Below are 15,836 nucleotides of genomic sequence, written 5' to 3'. Positions count from 1 at the left end.
TCATGCACATTTTACAGACCAGAAACTAAGAATTACGTCAGTAAAACTGGTCAAAGAATAAATGTCAAAGAACTAGTAGGAGATTAGGTACCGGTTTGGACCTACATAATCCCAAAGCTAAAGCTCTGAATCTATACACTAGAGAGTTGTAAAGGAAAGGCACAAAATTCTAGGCAGGAAGCATGTAGTAATGTTAACATGTTATCATGTAGTAATGTTAAGTGAGTGAAGAGTAGTCAGGGGTAAGAGGACTGTAGGGGTAAATGAGGATTTGGTCATATCAGAATCAGGTAACCACTATCCATGTCAAGAAACAGAAAACTGTTGGCACTCCAGAGCATATGCACTTGTTTAAAAAAAGAAAAAGGAAAAAAAAAACCCACACCATAAAACACCTGCATTGAGTCCAAATTCCTAGAGATGGGATCTAGGAATTAAGTTGCTGGGTTTTTTTGTTTTGTTGTGCTTTTTTAAGCAAACCCCAAAACCCTGGGTAATTTTGAGGCAGAACCAGGTTTGGGAACTGCTTTAATAGATCACTGAGACCTCTTTCTGTTTTAATATTCTAGTTGACATTTTCCCAGAAACAAGAGGGGAGCAGGGATACAAGCACCAAGAAAACGGCTGAGTATTTACAGTCCACACCATTTATGCTCCAATTTTTACTAAACAGTCTCTCATAGGAACAGGTATAAAGCAGGCAATGGAAGGAGGGGTGTGGTGTTCACGGTATGCTGGCTAAAAAGCAGGCTTTCCCCCAGGATTTTCTGGTACCATTAGCAAAAAGAAAACCCGTCATGACTATAAATACATGTGGTATCCGACTCAAAACTGAGGTGGATTCCTCAGATCCTCAGGCTAACGATGGATACCAATATATTCTTCTACGTGCTTAAAAGCGTTGCAGGAAACCTCTAGCTTGGGGCCTGCCTGCTCCAAAGCCAAAAGAATCTGGCTCAGCAAAAGAGGTGTTTGCTCTGCAATTACACCTCAAGCACCTACCACCAAAGATGACCTGTTCCGCACATACCTGAGGGTCCTCTGGTAAGATTAATCTCTTCCTCAGTGACCAAATAATCCACTCTTCCGTTCATGTTTTACTGCCTGTCTGGCTTCCCACCTGGGTCAACTAGGGCTCGCACAGGTGAAGGTGAATCAATCTCGGCGCGGCGCCCAAAACACACCACTTTCGATTTCAGCTGCCCTGGGACCGGAAGAGGAAGCCGAGAGCGCTGGGAGCGCCAGGAATGCTGGGAGTCGTGGTTCTGGCGCGGAACGCGTTGCGTTACCTCACCCGGTCCTCAAAGCGAACTGTGAAGTGAGCGAGGAGCAAGATACCCTTTTAATTTGCTTTGGGGGTGGGGGAAGGAAGGACAGTAAAACTAAGAGACATAAATAAATTGATATTGTTGAGGAAAAATTAAAAATAAACTCTCCTGCCACCTCAGAAAATCTCCACAAATGAAGAAAAGAAAAAAAGAAGACAAAATCTCTATTATTCAGTAAGCATTAAACCAGCCTGGTTTGGGTGTCTCAGGAAATCCGCTAATGGGATTACAAAGACAGAACTCTCGCCCATTTATGTAGCCAAGCAGAACAATCTATTACGTGCATATTCCCATGTAAGAAGAGTTAACGACACCATTTGCTATATACATTCTTTGGTAAGTCGCCCTTGGGGTTACAATCTGTTACTTGACATTATCCAAAGACAGGAAATAAAACTATCTCTATGACAAGCAGGTACATACAGCTTGGAGCATGGCATCTAGGGTAACTCCTATAGTAAAGTTGGGTGGAGCAGTATCTTCCCTGATAGTTACATTTCAAAGAGTTGGCTCCCAGGACTTTGAGAAAAACTTTCCTGAGTTGTCCCTGACTAGAGGCTTGTTTAACTTTAAAAAAAGATTTCTAGACATATCAATGGGACAGTGGAAGGATTTATAATTACAGATTTGCTCAAGCAAATCCTTTAAAGGAAAAGGGGTAGAGGTCTCTTTATTTTGGTAACAGGGCAAAGTCAATCTTTTTCTTTTTTTTTTTAATCCTTACAGTAAGACTAGTGGATGAACTAGCTGTGACTTCAACCCAGCTTCCTGACTTTTGAGGTAGAATTCCAAAACAGGGCTTTAAGGAACTGTCAAGGGTCAAAAATTTACAAGCTTTAAGGGCCAGGAAGGTGATCTAAATGTGGGAAGAAACCTGGATAGACCACAGGAAGTGGTGGGGACCTTGGAGGACCAAAAAGTGCAGTTCCAATGAATGCAATTCAAATTCAGGTTAAATAATCAAAACAGAAGCTACTGTGTTTAGCAACAAAACAAGAAAGAGGTAGATTCCTCAGGAAGGCCTCTTATTTGCTAATCTTGAGAGAAGTTAATATGGAATAGTGGAAAGAACACAGGAGGTAATGTCAGAAGACCTGATCTCAAGTTTTGGTTCCATCTTCTTCCAGTTGTCAGGCTTTGAGCAGGGAACATAATATCTCCTGTGTTGCCCCATCTGAAAAAAGGGGATAATACAGATTTTTAAAGGGTTGCTGAAAGGATTAAATGAGACAGAAGTTTAAAAATTATGTCTCGACTTCAAACTCATATTCCTACTACTGTCACTCCCAACCCTCCTCAACATATATTGGTTGAATGAGTGAATAACAGGATCATAATGAAAAGCAGAGTATGATAAGTGACAAAACTAAGGTATAACTAAGGAACATTGGAATACCAAGAGAGGAAAGATCAAATAGAAATAAGAAAAGAAAATCAAGAAAGTCATCAATGAAGAAATTTGGAGGAAAAAAGTTTTTTATAGACTATTAAGGGGGAAATCACTACTCTGTACCTGGGAAGAGTGCCCTTTTCACCTGGGCACACAGCTTCAGCAGAAACACATAGGGCAGTAAAAGGAAAATAGATACTAAATAAGTTCAGGAAATGCTGGCTGTAAGTGGAGTGACAGATTAGGTGTGTAAATTGCCTTTATATCTTAATGTAAGTATAGTTTTTTTAAGAATGAGGAAACTTTAATATTTAGAGAAGCAGAAAACAGGACATAGGGATTTCCACTCAGAGAAAACAATTGACAAAAATTATGGAATGAGGATAATGATGGGAGTAGTTAAGGAATAGCAAATAGAGTTCATGGATGAAAAAGCAGAATGGGATGGTAGGTAATGACACTGAAAAATTAGGCTAGAAATGGATTGTGGAGGAAAACAGATTGTGGCGGAAGTGTATGCAGAAATATACACTTAATTTTATATGCAATATGCTAAGATGGAAGTTTGTTTCTCTCATATTAAAGAACTCTGGAAATAGATGGTTCAGGCCTGATATTGAGGCTGCTCAGTCATTGTGGTCCAAGTTCCTTCCTTTCTGTCTCCACCCAGCCCCATCCCTGGAGTGTGGCCTTTGCTTCATGGTCCAAGATGGTTAAGATGGGTTTGGGAACTTCAACCATCATTTTCACATTCCAAGAAAGTAATGAAGAAAGAGCAAAGAAAGGTTCACTCTATACCTTAATGGAGACCTCTTGGAAGTTTCATGCAGTTCTTATATCTCATTAACCAGAAGCCTGGTCTTATGGTTATATGTAACTATAAGGGAGGCCTAGGATATATTTTAGTGGAATGGAAATGTGCCAACTAAAAAAAAAAATTAAAATCAGGGTTGCTATTATAAATTAAAGGGTGAGAACGGATATTGGGAGGCTATTGGTAGTCTCTGACACACAAAGAGACACTTTCTGTCTGAATTAGCCTTTCTATTTAAGGCTTTATGACCTTGAGGTACATAAAAATTATGAAACTTGGTGACTTCAGCCTACTATTTACAAGATTAGTGGAAACTTTACCTCATACCTTGAGGTTCTTTACCCATAACTTGCTCTATTTTTGCACATTTCATATCATGTATTCACTTTGTCTTTCCAATCGCCTGTCTGCTTCTACCCCCTCCTACTTCAATATTTTATTCTATCAACCTCTTGATGACTAACTCATGGATGTGTTTGTATTTAGGACTTAACCACCTCTCCTTTGATAGGCATTAGTTCCAATTTGCTGCCCTATAACTGACCTCTTTGTCTTCAAACTCTTACATATTTTATTTTTTCTATGCTTTCTTAGGTGATTAAACCCCTTTGTGATTGACACATTTTTTTTACTTGTTGTATTATTACATTTAATCAGATTGTATTCGTTTGTTAGAGCTACCATAACAAATACCACACACTGAGTGACTTAACAATAAAAATTTATTTTCCCACAGTTCTGGAGACTAGAAGTCCAAGATCAAGGTATTACCAGTATTGGTTTCTTCTCAGGCTTCTCTTCTTGGCATGTAGATGTCTGTCTTTTTCCTCTGTGTTTACATGATCTTCCGTGTGTGTACAGATCTGTGTCCAAATTTCCTATTCTTATAAAGATACCAGTCATATTGATTTAGGGCTTATCCTAATGACCTCATTTTAACTTACTTACTTCTTTAAAGACCTTATCTCCAGCAGGCCAGAAGGGATTGGCACAAAATATTCAAAGTGATGAAAAGCAAGGAACTTCAACCAAGATTATTCTACCAGCAAGGCTATCATTTAAAATTGAAGGACAGATAAAGAGCTTTCCAGACAAGAAAAAGCTAAAGGAGTTCACTGAACCAGTATTACAAGGACTATTAGAGGGACTTCTTTAAGATGGAAAAAAAAAAATCAAAACTATGAATAATACAATGGCAACAACTACATATCTATCAACAATTACTTTCAATGTAAATGGGTTAAATGCTCTAATAAAAAAACATAGGGTGGCTGAATGGATAAGAAAACAAAACCCCTACATATGCTGCCTACAAGAGACTTCAGATAGAAAGTCACACACAGACTTAAAGTAAAGGGATAGTGTATGGCTTGCGGTGAGATAATGAGACTGAGAGAGTCAAGTGGGTTGAGCAAAGTGAGTGCTTTATTCTGCGCCTCGGGCGAGGTTCACCGGTCCACGGACGGTGGCAGTGAAGTCGGGGCCCAAGGTAGAGGGAGGGAGTTATATATGCGATTTTTGGGGTGGGGGTTGGCTGAGTGAGGTGGCAGATGAGCAGGCAACCCCAGAGCAGATCGGGCGCGAGCGGCTGCATCTGGAGCTGTTTATCGCACCAGGGTCTGCTGCCTTTTCTGGGAAACGCCAGGGGTCCCAGTTTCTATCATGCAAGGAGGGGTCTGACTTAGCAGAGGGGTATTTTTGGCTTTTGGCCACTTTGACCATGCCCGCAGCTTACCTAACAGATAGAAAAAATTATTTCATGAAAATGGGGGAAAAAATAGCTGGGTTAGCAATACTTATACCAGACAAAACAGACTGTAAAACAAAGACTATAACGAGACAAAGAAGGACCCATAATTCCACTTCTGGATATTTTTCTGAAGAAACCCAAAATGCTACTTCAAAGGGACCTGTGCATCCATATTTTCATTGCAGCATTGTTTACAATGGCCAAGATATGGAGGCAGCCTGGGTGTCTGTCAATGGAAGAATAGTAAAGAGGAGGTGGTACATATATACAATGGAATATTGCTAGGCCATGGAAGGGAATGGGTGCTTGCCATCTGCAGCAGCATGGATGGACATGGAGGGTACTGTACTGAGTGGAGTGTCAGACAGAGAAAGACAGATGCAATGTGATTTTGCTTATATATGGAATCTAAAGAGTAAAATAAACAAACAAAACAGAAACAAACTCATAGATACAGAGAACATTGTGATGGTTGCCAGATGGGAGGGGGGTTGAAGGGGTGGACTTTGAAAAAGGGGAAGGGATTAAGAAGTACAAATTTGTTGTTATAAAGTAATCATGGGTATGTAGAATATAAGGGATGTAGTTAATAATATTGTAATAACTATGTATGGTATCAAATAGGTACTAGATTTATCAGGGTGGTAGAGGGGAGGAGGTTTGTGGGAGCAGGATAAAAAAGATGAAGGGATTAAGAAGTACAAATTCGTAGTTATAAAACAGTCATGTGGATGTAAAGTGAAACATAGGGAATATAGTCAATAATATGGTAATAACTATGTATGGTGTCAGGTGAGTGCTAGACTAGACAGGAGGATCATTTCTTAAATTATAAAATTATACAAATGTCTAACCACTGTGCTGTACAACTGAAATTAATATAAAATAATATTGTCAAAAAAATTAAATAAACTTTTTTTTAAAAAAGACTGTATCTCCAAATATGGTTATATTGTGAAGGTTAGAGCTTTAACATATGAATTTTGTGGGGACACAATTTATCCCATAAAACAGGTTACAGTGAAGTCTTACAGACTTTAGAACTGCTCAATATCTTTAAGATGGTACTGCATATCTGCTCCAGCCTATTACAAGTTGGTTTTACAGTTTAACCCTGATAGCAGTATTATTTCTTTAACTTCCAAGTTCTTGGGGAAAATTGCACTGCAGACCTTAACTATTGATAACAGCAATTACCAGCAAGGTATTTACAATGATCTCACCTTATAGCAGCCCTTTTAATTGGTACTCTTCATTCTTTTGAACACACACACACACACACACACACACACACACACACGGTGCCAAAAAAATGTATACACATTTTAAGAAAGGAAAAAACTGTATTAATTGTAATACTCAATATATACCAATAACAAAAGATGAATACAAGTCATGTTTGACTTCTGCAATTACAAGAGGTGCTCAAAGTGGTTACCATCAACCTCCAGACACTTCTGATGATGGCAAACTACTGCTTGAGCATCGATAACAGTTCTTAAAATGTGTATACATTTTTTTGGCACCCTTGGTACACACACACACACACACACACATCCTCTTCACAAGAAATTTAATTTATTCCCATGGCTATAAATGCCATTAATATGCCAGCCCTCACCTCTTCACTTAGCATCAGTCTTGTATAACCCAGCTGTCTACCTGTTATCTCAAAATTTGGCTAGCAATAGGACAAAATTTTCTTAAATTATCATGAAAATAGATTCTTAATCCCCATGTCTCCAAACCTATATCTCCTTTAGTCTTTCCCCTTCCTTGGGTCACTTGATTTACCCAGTTAAAATAAAAATCTACAGAACCATTCTTTTTTTAACTTGAATTTATTGGATTGACATTGGTTAGTAAAATTATATAGGTTTCAAGTGTACAATTCTATAATACATCATCTATATATTGCATTGTGTGTTCACCAGAGTCAGTTCTCCTTCCATCACTATATATTTGACCCCCTTTACCCTCATCTACTACCCACTTCCTCCCTTCCCCTCTGATAACCACTAAGCTGTTGTCTGTGTCTATGAGTTTTTGTTTGTTGTTTTCAGTTTTATATCCACATATGAGTGAAGTTATATGGTTCTCGATTTTTGAGATTATCATGCTAAGTGAAATAAGTCAGACAGAAAAACATCCAGAATCATTCTTGATCATACTCTTTCCCTCACACCAACCATACAACCCATCAGAAAGTACAATTGTCTCTACAGACAAAAAAATACATAGCCTGTATCTGACCATCTCTGCTACTACCATCTTATTCCAAATCACCAATATTTATTGCCTGGACTTCTGCTATTCTTTCTAACAGTTTGCCCTGTTGCCACTGCCCACCCTCAATCCATTCTTCCCATAGAAGTTAGGGCAATCTTGCAAAACTAAATCAGATCATGCCATGCACCTGCTTGAAATCCTTCAATCAACTCCATCTGACTTAGAATAAAAGTCAAAGTCCTTAATATTGCCCACAAGATCCCACATGATGGGGCTTCCATCTAGCTCTCTCATTCATTTACTACCACAACCCTCTTCCCCCACTCACTACTTTGCATATTCCCTGGGCTTTTATTTATTCCTCACACAAATTTGTTTTTGCTTTAGACCTTTGCATTTCCTGTCCCATCTACTCCCACTGCTTCTTGTTCAGTGCTTTATCTCTGTTACCTAGAAAAGTTGGTAGCAGGACTTCAACGAATGTATTTCAGTGATGATGAAACTTAAACTCAGTCATTTGCTGAAGGTCACACCGTAGTTGTCATTTGCTCTCATCCCCTGCTTTTCCCACTAGCTCTGTGTCCTAGCTCTGCTGCCTGTTTTCCTTTCAGTTGTTCCCACCAATGTTGCTGAAGCCCTCAAAATGAATCCAGAAGTTTTGCCTCCAAAAGGCAGCCTCATTATTTTCAGACTGTCAAAAGAAAATTTTGTCCCATTGCTAACAACTGGTTAAAGTATATATTCTGCATGCTTGTTTGCAGCATTTATGTACACTGGCAATAGTCTCTTTAAAATTAGAACTTGTTGCTTCTGGTCTCTACAGACACCATTTCATGCTTTCATGGTAATTGGCCTTATCAGATGCTGCTGTTGGCAGATAAAATCTTGTTATTCCAATATTACACCCAGAGGTATTACCACTTGCTTCTTAAATATGCTGTTTTCTGCAATTTGTGACAACATGGGTGAATCTGGAGAACATTATGCTAAGTGAAATAAGCCAGATAGGAAAAAGACAAACACTGTATGATCTCACTCTCTCACTCATAATTGGAATCTAAAAATAAATAAATAAATAAATAATAGCTCTAGCCAGACTGTTGGCTTAAAAAAACAAAACAAAACTGTAAAGTAAGGGAGAACTTATTTCTTTTGGGGAACTTGTCCCTTTAGTTTCCATCTCTTAAGTCGCTAGGATTTGTGTTTGTGTTCTTTAATTGGAACTACTGCTTTGGGAGAAAATATTTGCAAAACACATAAGAACAAAGAAATGTGTATCCATAATATATGAAGAACTCTCATAATTTAATAACACTAAGACAAATCACCCAAACAAAAATGGGTAAAAGAGACTTCAACTTGCACTTCAAAAAAAAAAAAGATATATATAGAACTGTCCAACAAATATAGTAATGATGCATAACGTCATTAGTTATCAGGGAACTGCACATTACAATCAGAATGAGATATTGCTTGCCATTCCATAGCATGCCTAAGGTTAGTTAGGTTTGGGTGAGGATGTGGAGCAACTGAAATTCATGTACATTTCTGGTGGGATTGTAGTATGGTACAATCACTTTGGAAAGAGTTGGCAGTTTTTTTAAAGTCAAACTTATATGACCCTATGACCCAGCAGTTCATCCCATAGGAACTTATTTCCAAATACATCTTAAGCAAGAATTTTTATCATAGCTCCATGTGTAATTGACAAAAACTGGAGTCAACCCAAATGTTCATCAACAAATGGAATGCTAAACAAAACACTGTATACCCATAAAATGGAATATTACACAGTAATAACAATGAACAAATGTAGAAGCACACAAAAATATGGATGAATCTCACAGACATTAGGTTATATGCAAGAAGCTAGACACACATAATTACATATGGTATGGTATTATTGCATTTATATGAACTTCTAGAGCAGGTAAAACTAATCTTTCATAAAAGACATCAGTAATTGTATGGGTCAGGAGTGGGGTGATTGCTTGAAAATGAGAATGAGAGATTTGGGGGTGATAGACATATTTTTTTATCTCATGTGGGGTGGTTGTTACATGAGTATATATTTTTTTTCAAAACTCACAGAACTAGATGCTGAAATATCTTTTTTATTTTATGTACATTATACCTAACTCATTTGATGAAATAAACAGTAAATATAACATCAGTAGCTAAACCTGATGAAATGTTCACAAAAGGAAATACAGCCTAATCTATGAATATCGATGCAAAAATTACATATATAGTGAGCAATCTGAAACCAACTGCTTATTAAAATATAATACAGAATGATCAAGTAGATTTCATTCTGAATATGTGAAGATGATTATATATTATGAGACACATTAGTATTATATAATTCAATATATTAAAATATCTAAGAATAAAAATATACAATTACTTTCAGTGACATTGAAATGTTTTTTGTTTTTTGTTTTTTTTTAAATATTTTATTGGGGAAGAGGAACAGGACTTTATTGGGGAACAGTGTGTACTTCCAGGACTTTTTTCCAAGTCAAGTTGTCCTTTCAATCTTAGTTGTGGAGGGCCCTGTTCAGCTCCAGTCCAGTTGCCAGTTGTTAGCTGCAGCGGGCACTGCCCACCATCCCTTGTGGGAGTTGAGTCCAACCAGCAATCTTGTGGTTGAGAGCCCATTGGCCCATGTGGGAATCGAATTGGCAGCCTTCTGGTATTAGAGCACAGAGCTCCAACCGCCTGAGCCACCCAGCCGGCCCCTTGAAATGTTTTTGACAAGACTCAATACCCATTCCTGATTTAAAAGTGAAATCCCTCAGCGTAATTGCAATTGATTAATGCTTCCTTAGTACAATAGTCAATCTTATCTTAGCCCTAAAGCCAGTATTTTTTTCTAAAGGATAGTTTTTATTTTATGTACAGAAAACACCAACGGTGTACACTCAGCCCAGCTTGTTGGCCAGTTCTTTAGCCTTTGCCTTTGCCAGCTTGGCAATGCGAGCCACCAACGTGGGGCCCAGGACGTTGCCTCCCCAGTGACAGCGGATCTCATCGTATCTGTGGTTGTAATTGGTCCGGAGAGCTTCCACCAGCTTAGCCAGCGCTCCTTTGTCTTCCGAGTTAACCTGTGTGAAGGCGACGGTGGTGCAGGTCTTCCTGTGAACTAGACGCCCCAGCCTGGCCTTCCCCTTGATAATGTAGTAGAGAACCCCCATCTTACGGCACAGGGCAGGCAGAAAGACCACCAGCTCGGATGGGATCCACGTCATGTGCAGTCACCACCAGCTGAGCCTTCCTGTTCTCCACCAAAGTGGTGACAGTATCAACCCCTGCTCGAAGGACAGGTGGCCTCTTGGTGGGAACATCCCCCTTGCCAGCAGCTTTTTTCTCAGTTCGAGCCAACAACCTCTGCTTCTTCTCTTGCTTTGTCTCTGGTCTGTACTTGTGAGCCAGCTTACGCAGTTGAGTAGCTGTCTGGCGGTCCAAGGCCTGGGTGAACTGGTTGATGGCAGGAGGCACTTTCAGATGCTTATAGAGAATAGCTCTTTGCCGCTGTAGCCGAATGTACCCGGGCCATTTGACAAAGCGGGTGAGGTCCCTTTTGGGCCGGATGTCATGTCCAATACCAAAATTCTTGGGCCTTTTCTCAAACGGGATTTACCACCTTCTTGGCCTCCTGCTTCTTCACGACAGCAGGGGCTGGCACCACCTTCTCCCCCTTAGCCTTCTTCCCTTTCGGCATCTTGGGTAGTGGAAGGAGTGAGAAAGAAAAGAGAATTGTGGGAAATGTCAAGCCAGTATCTTCATAAAGGCGGAAACAGTGGAGGCATTCCCACTAAAGACAGGAAAAAGACTTAGGTGCTCATTATCTTCAACATGATTTAACATTTAAAAAATTATTTTCCTAAGCAATCAGGCAAGATTACATAGTGAGAAGCAGAAGAACTAGGAAGTAAGAAATGAAAACATCCTTATTGACAATTGATGTCAAAGTCTACATGGAAACCCCAGGGGAATTAATGATTAAATCAATGATTAAAAAGTAAACACAAACAGCAATGAATTCAGTTATTCAGCATGAGAAAAGTTAACCCCAAAACATATGATTTCCATATATATGAACTCTGAACTATTTACAAAGTTTAATGGAAGAGAAATTCCCACTTACAATAGCAACACCAAATATGAAAGATAGGAGCACTTTTAATGAGATATGTCAACATATATGCGTTGAAATTTAAATCCTATGAAACAAAAACTTGTTCAACATAGACAAACATCTGTTGTTCTTAGACAGCATTTTCTGAGTCCATAAAATGCCATTTCTTCCAAATATAAGACATTAATTCAACACAATCGCAACAGAAAAATCAATAACTTTTCTAGAGCTAGATGATTTGATTGTAAAGTCTACATAAAAAATTAATATAAACCAGCTAGAAAATTCTTAAAGATCTATTAGGTCTATGCTGCATTCTAGCGTTTTATTTCTTATCTTTCCAGGGCATGCAGACATCTAATTGTGACTCTCTGCCTTGGGTCTTTTGGGTGTTTGTTTGTTTGTTTGTTTGTTTGTTTGTTTTTATAGCTACAGAAGATTGCTCAGTGTGCATGAAAGACAAGCCAGCCAATGCTATGGAGTCAGTGCTCCCAGTAGCAGCCGGCAACCACTGACTGGTAGGAGTTCATAGATAAACCAGGATCCTCACTCCTCATACTGAACAATTCTGACGCATGTTTGACAGGTTTGCTCACAGCAATAGTCTTCTCATTAACATACATTGCATTGCCTGTTTCCCTTCCCTTTTTAATTTACCCACTACTATACTTGTACTTCCTGGAGGCATCGCTTAAATGAACTACTTGAACTGAAGTCTTTTTCTCTGAGTTTGCCTCAGGAGAAAAGCTACCTAAGATAATTAGTACCAGAAGTGCTCCTAGGAAGTGGATTCCAGGTATGACATTTTGAAATTGGATCACTCAATAGCCATTTGAAGGACCCTTTTATGGCAGGAAGTGGGGTGATGATAATACCTGGGCCATTGTATTAACTACTTCCGTCACCTATGGTGGATTCAGGTAGGTTTCAGGTGGAAGGAGATGCAATGGTTTAAATAAGAGCTCTATTTCTCAAAAGTCCTGGAGCAATGGTAACTATAATAATTGTGAATTGTATGCCTATTTTAATTGCCATAGAATCCCTGTATGGTGGTTCAAATCAGCCAGCTATCAAGCTGCAGTATCTCATAAAACCCAGAAAGCCTCCATTTAAAGAGGGACTCATCTCCTGCAGCTGAAAGAAGGCAGATTGTGATAGAAATCAGGCCTAACGCTCAGAGAGGTGGGCATGTTAGAATGAATTTAGTGTGTAAGACTACAAAATCTGCCAGCTGGACATGTTGCCTGGGAGGGCCCCGAGGGCATCCCTTCACTAAATCTATCAGGAATGGGCTAGTGAAAGGGGCTCTGTCACTTCTGAGAAGCTCAGTAGTGTCTATCTTCTGTAGACATGGGTTGATGCTGCTATGGAACTGGGCTTCCTAGTCTCATTGGAGATGACAGGATTCCAGAATGGCAGGTGCTAGATGACTGCATTCAATCATCAAAGGCAAAGCTTTTGTAATTAATGTAATATTAATAAGGTTGGAATGTCAACCCAGTACACTTTGACCCACAGGGGTCTATGATGATGTCTAATAGAACATGATATTCCTATGAGAGAGAGAGATAGGAAGTCAGTGAGGGTGTAACATGACTTAAGTAGGTAAAAAGATCTAAGGCATGATGTTAATAGCCAAAGTGGAAAATCGTGACCCCTCACCCAGCTGCAAGACCTGAGCTAGTTCTCAGACTCAGACCCATTGATTGAAGTGGAAGCAGGATCTCCTCAAGGAAAGACTCTGAAGACAATAATAAATGTATTTCTAGAACCCATTCTCCCATATCTTCCTCAAATGATACTCAGATCTTGGAGAAAGGCAGATATTCAGATCTTCCTAGTGTTGTCACATACAGGGTCTGACCTGACATTGATAACAAGAGAAACAAAATGTTATCATGATCCTCCATTAGTGTGGGCACATATGGAGGCAAGGCAAGATTGCTGGCACAGTCCTCCCAATCTATGCAAAGGCTGACAGACCTGTCTGTTGTAATTTTTCTGGTCCTTCACTGAAACAATGATGGACATAATTAGCAGCTGGCAGAATGCTCTCAGTGGTTCCCTGATAAACGGAATAAGGGTCATTATGATACTGGAGAGCCCCCTCACTACAGAAATTTTAAGTCTCTTCCCCAGTTTCTTAGCTCCTCAGCCCCTGGTTTTAATCACTCTTCTAATCAGTTTCTAAATCTAAACTAAAGATTGCTCCCAGCCTAAATCACAAAATGTTTCTAATCACTGCTTCAGATAACTACTTAAAAACCTGTGACTTAAGCTTGTTAACTGTAATCATTATAGCCCAGCGTTCTCCCAAGCCATTCCAGACTTAACTCTCGGATAAATAAATGCCATCCCAGAGACCAAATGAGTTTTCACACTCCTCCAGGCCAGTCCATACCTAACCCCTGGGTAAAGTTAAGATAAATAGGCTTTGAGTCCCATCCCAGGAGCCAGCACTTTTAATTTATTAACTAATATCTGTCTCTCCTCATCTAAGGGCCGTAAGGATACGAATTATGTCCCAGTGAAGCTCCCGGTGCACCTTGACCAAGGAAGAAAAGACCTCCTTTTTATTATCTAAGATCAGATAGGGTGAGAGTTTTGTGAATCCCCATGAGGTAGGGACAGCTCTACCCCCATTCTCAGCTTGAAGCAGATACAGAAGAAGAGACCTCCCGTCCCTTAACTCCCCACAGAGATTTATGGGGATCACGTCTGTCAGGAGAAATAAAGCAGGCAGTCAGAAACAGGTAATGGGGTCTCTGCATTCCTGCACGTCCAACACAATCTATGGGCAGCATCGCCTGGAGACCTCCCAAGTTCTTCGCTTATCTGCCCTAAGCATTAACCACTGGTAGAGGCCACAACAACCTCACCCTAGCCTCATTATACGATCATTATAATACACACATGCCCGGCAGTTCATTAATATTATTATAACAGTGTGGGGACAGAGCCCCAGAGAGCAGTTTCCAGGCTCTCGGCCTCACATGGAAAGGTGCTAGCTGGGGTAGTAGATGGCCGTCAGCTGTGGCTAGTTGGCCGTCAGCTGTGGCCCTTGAGCCATTGGCCACTAATATAACTGCCGTGGCTGCGTTAGGGAGTGAAGTCGAGGAGAGTGGTCGGTTGGCAGAAAGCGGACAGCAGGTCGCACGTCGTGTGAATCCAGCCTCTAGTGAGACTATAGCGGTATGACTCCCCTACCTATGGCTCTGTGGGTGTTCATTTTTTGCTTCACCATATCCTGTGTTCTTGTGTGGGGAGCGGGACCAGAGACCCTGCCTGTCACCCCACAAGACAAATGGCGCAGCGAGCAGGGTATGGCGCCAGCCAAAGCTCTCTGAGGTATGGTGGAGCAGTTTGTGCATGTGAAAACGCAGTCTTGGGAAGCCCATGAGGAGCTGCACCAGAGACGGGGAGTGCAGTCTGCCTGGGAGAGACCTGACCCCTCGGTGAATTGGTGGTTCTCTCGAGCCTCCGGATGGCATGCTGCCCTGTTGGCCATAGCAGGCATCACCGGCTTTTTGGTGGGCTGGTGCTGTAGGTTCCAAGGGTTGCGGACATCTTACACTGAAGCTTCCACCCACTCAGACACCTGGCACAGTGAGCAAGATTCCGGCCAGGTAGGAATGGCGTCTGACTCTGGGCAGGAGGATGTGTGGCCCCCACACAGTGTGTGGTGTCCGGTGGCCACTGTTCTCAGGAGTAGGGCCCCCAAGGAGGGGTGGAAGGACATGGATAGCTCTCTGGCCAGTGTGGAGAGGGCCCTGCAGGCTCTGGCTGAGCGGTTGCCGGAGGAGGAGAAGGCTACAGCCGGCCGTGTGGGCTGGATATTCCTCACGGCCTTGAGTATGAACACGGAAAACGCGCCTAATGAAATAGCACAGGTCCCGGACCAGGTGTTCCGGTTGGAAGTGCTGGAAGCCCGGGTCCGCCTGTTAGAACAGGGGCCCCAAGGTGGAGACTCTGAGGCAGAGGTGGAGGAAGCAAGTGGAGACAATGTAGCTCCCAACCTCCAAGCCCGGCCAATCTTGAAGCAAAGGGTAAAACATGAGCCACCTTTGGGCCCTGGGGGTGTTGCTGCCGGCAACCCAGCTGTGACTGAGTTCACTACCTACACCCCATACACTCCCACTGAGTTGCAGGAGCTGGGGAGGTGGTACTGACAGAACCCTGGAGAG

The 15,836-nt window shown here is 41.0% G+C and overlaps 1 protein-coding gene and 1 pseudogene across 1 annotated transcript in view; both read right to left on the bottom strand.

Moving 5' to 3' along the window:
- Nucleotides 1-1,227, bottom strand: part of SYNJ2BP (synaptojanin 2 binding protein) — a 32,537-nt gene extending 31,310 nt beyond the window's left edge. The window contains exon 1 of the mRNA XM_019733543.2: nt 1,031-1,227. Within this exon, the coding sequence (XP_019589102.1) occupies nt 1,031-1,094 (64 nt within the window). The 5' untranslated portion in view covers nt 1,095-1,227. The remainder of the gene's footprint in view (nt 1-1,030) is intronic.
- A 9,188-nt stretch (nt 1,228-10,415) lies between these two features.
- Nucleotides 10,416-11,235, bottom strand: LOC109448228 (large ribosomal subunit protein eL8; annotated as a pseudogene).
- Between the last annotated feature and the right edge of the window lie 4,601 nt (nt 11,236-15,836).

The sequence above is a fragment of the Rhinolophus sinicus genome, linkage group LG03, assembly GCF_036562045.2.
Source record: "Rhinolophus sinicus isolate RSC01 linkage group LG03, ASM3656204v1, whole genome shotgun sequence".
Lineage (NCBI taxonomy): Eukaryota > Metazoa > Chordata > Mammalia > Chiroptera > Rhinolophidae > Rhinolophus > Rhinolophus sinicus.
Note: the sequence above shows the minus strand (reverse complement) of the source record. Positions and strands in the feature narration are given on the sequence as shown.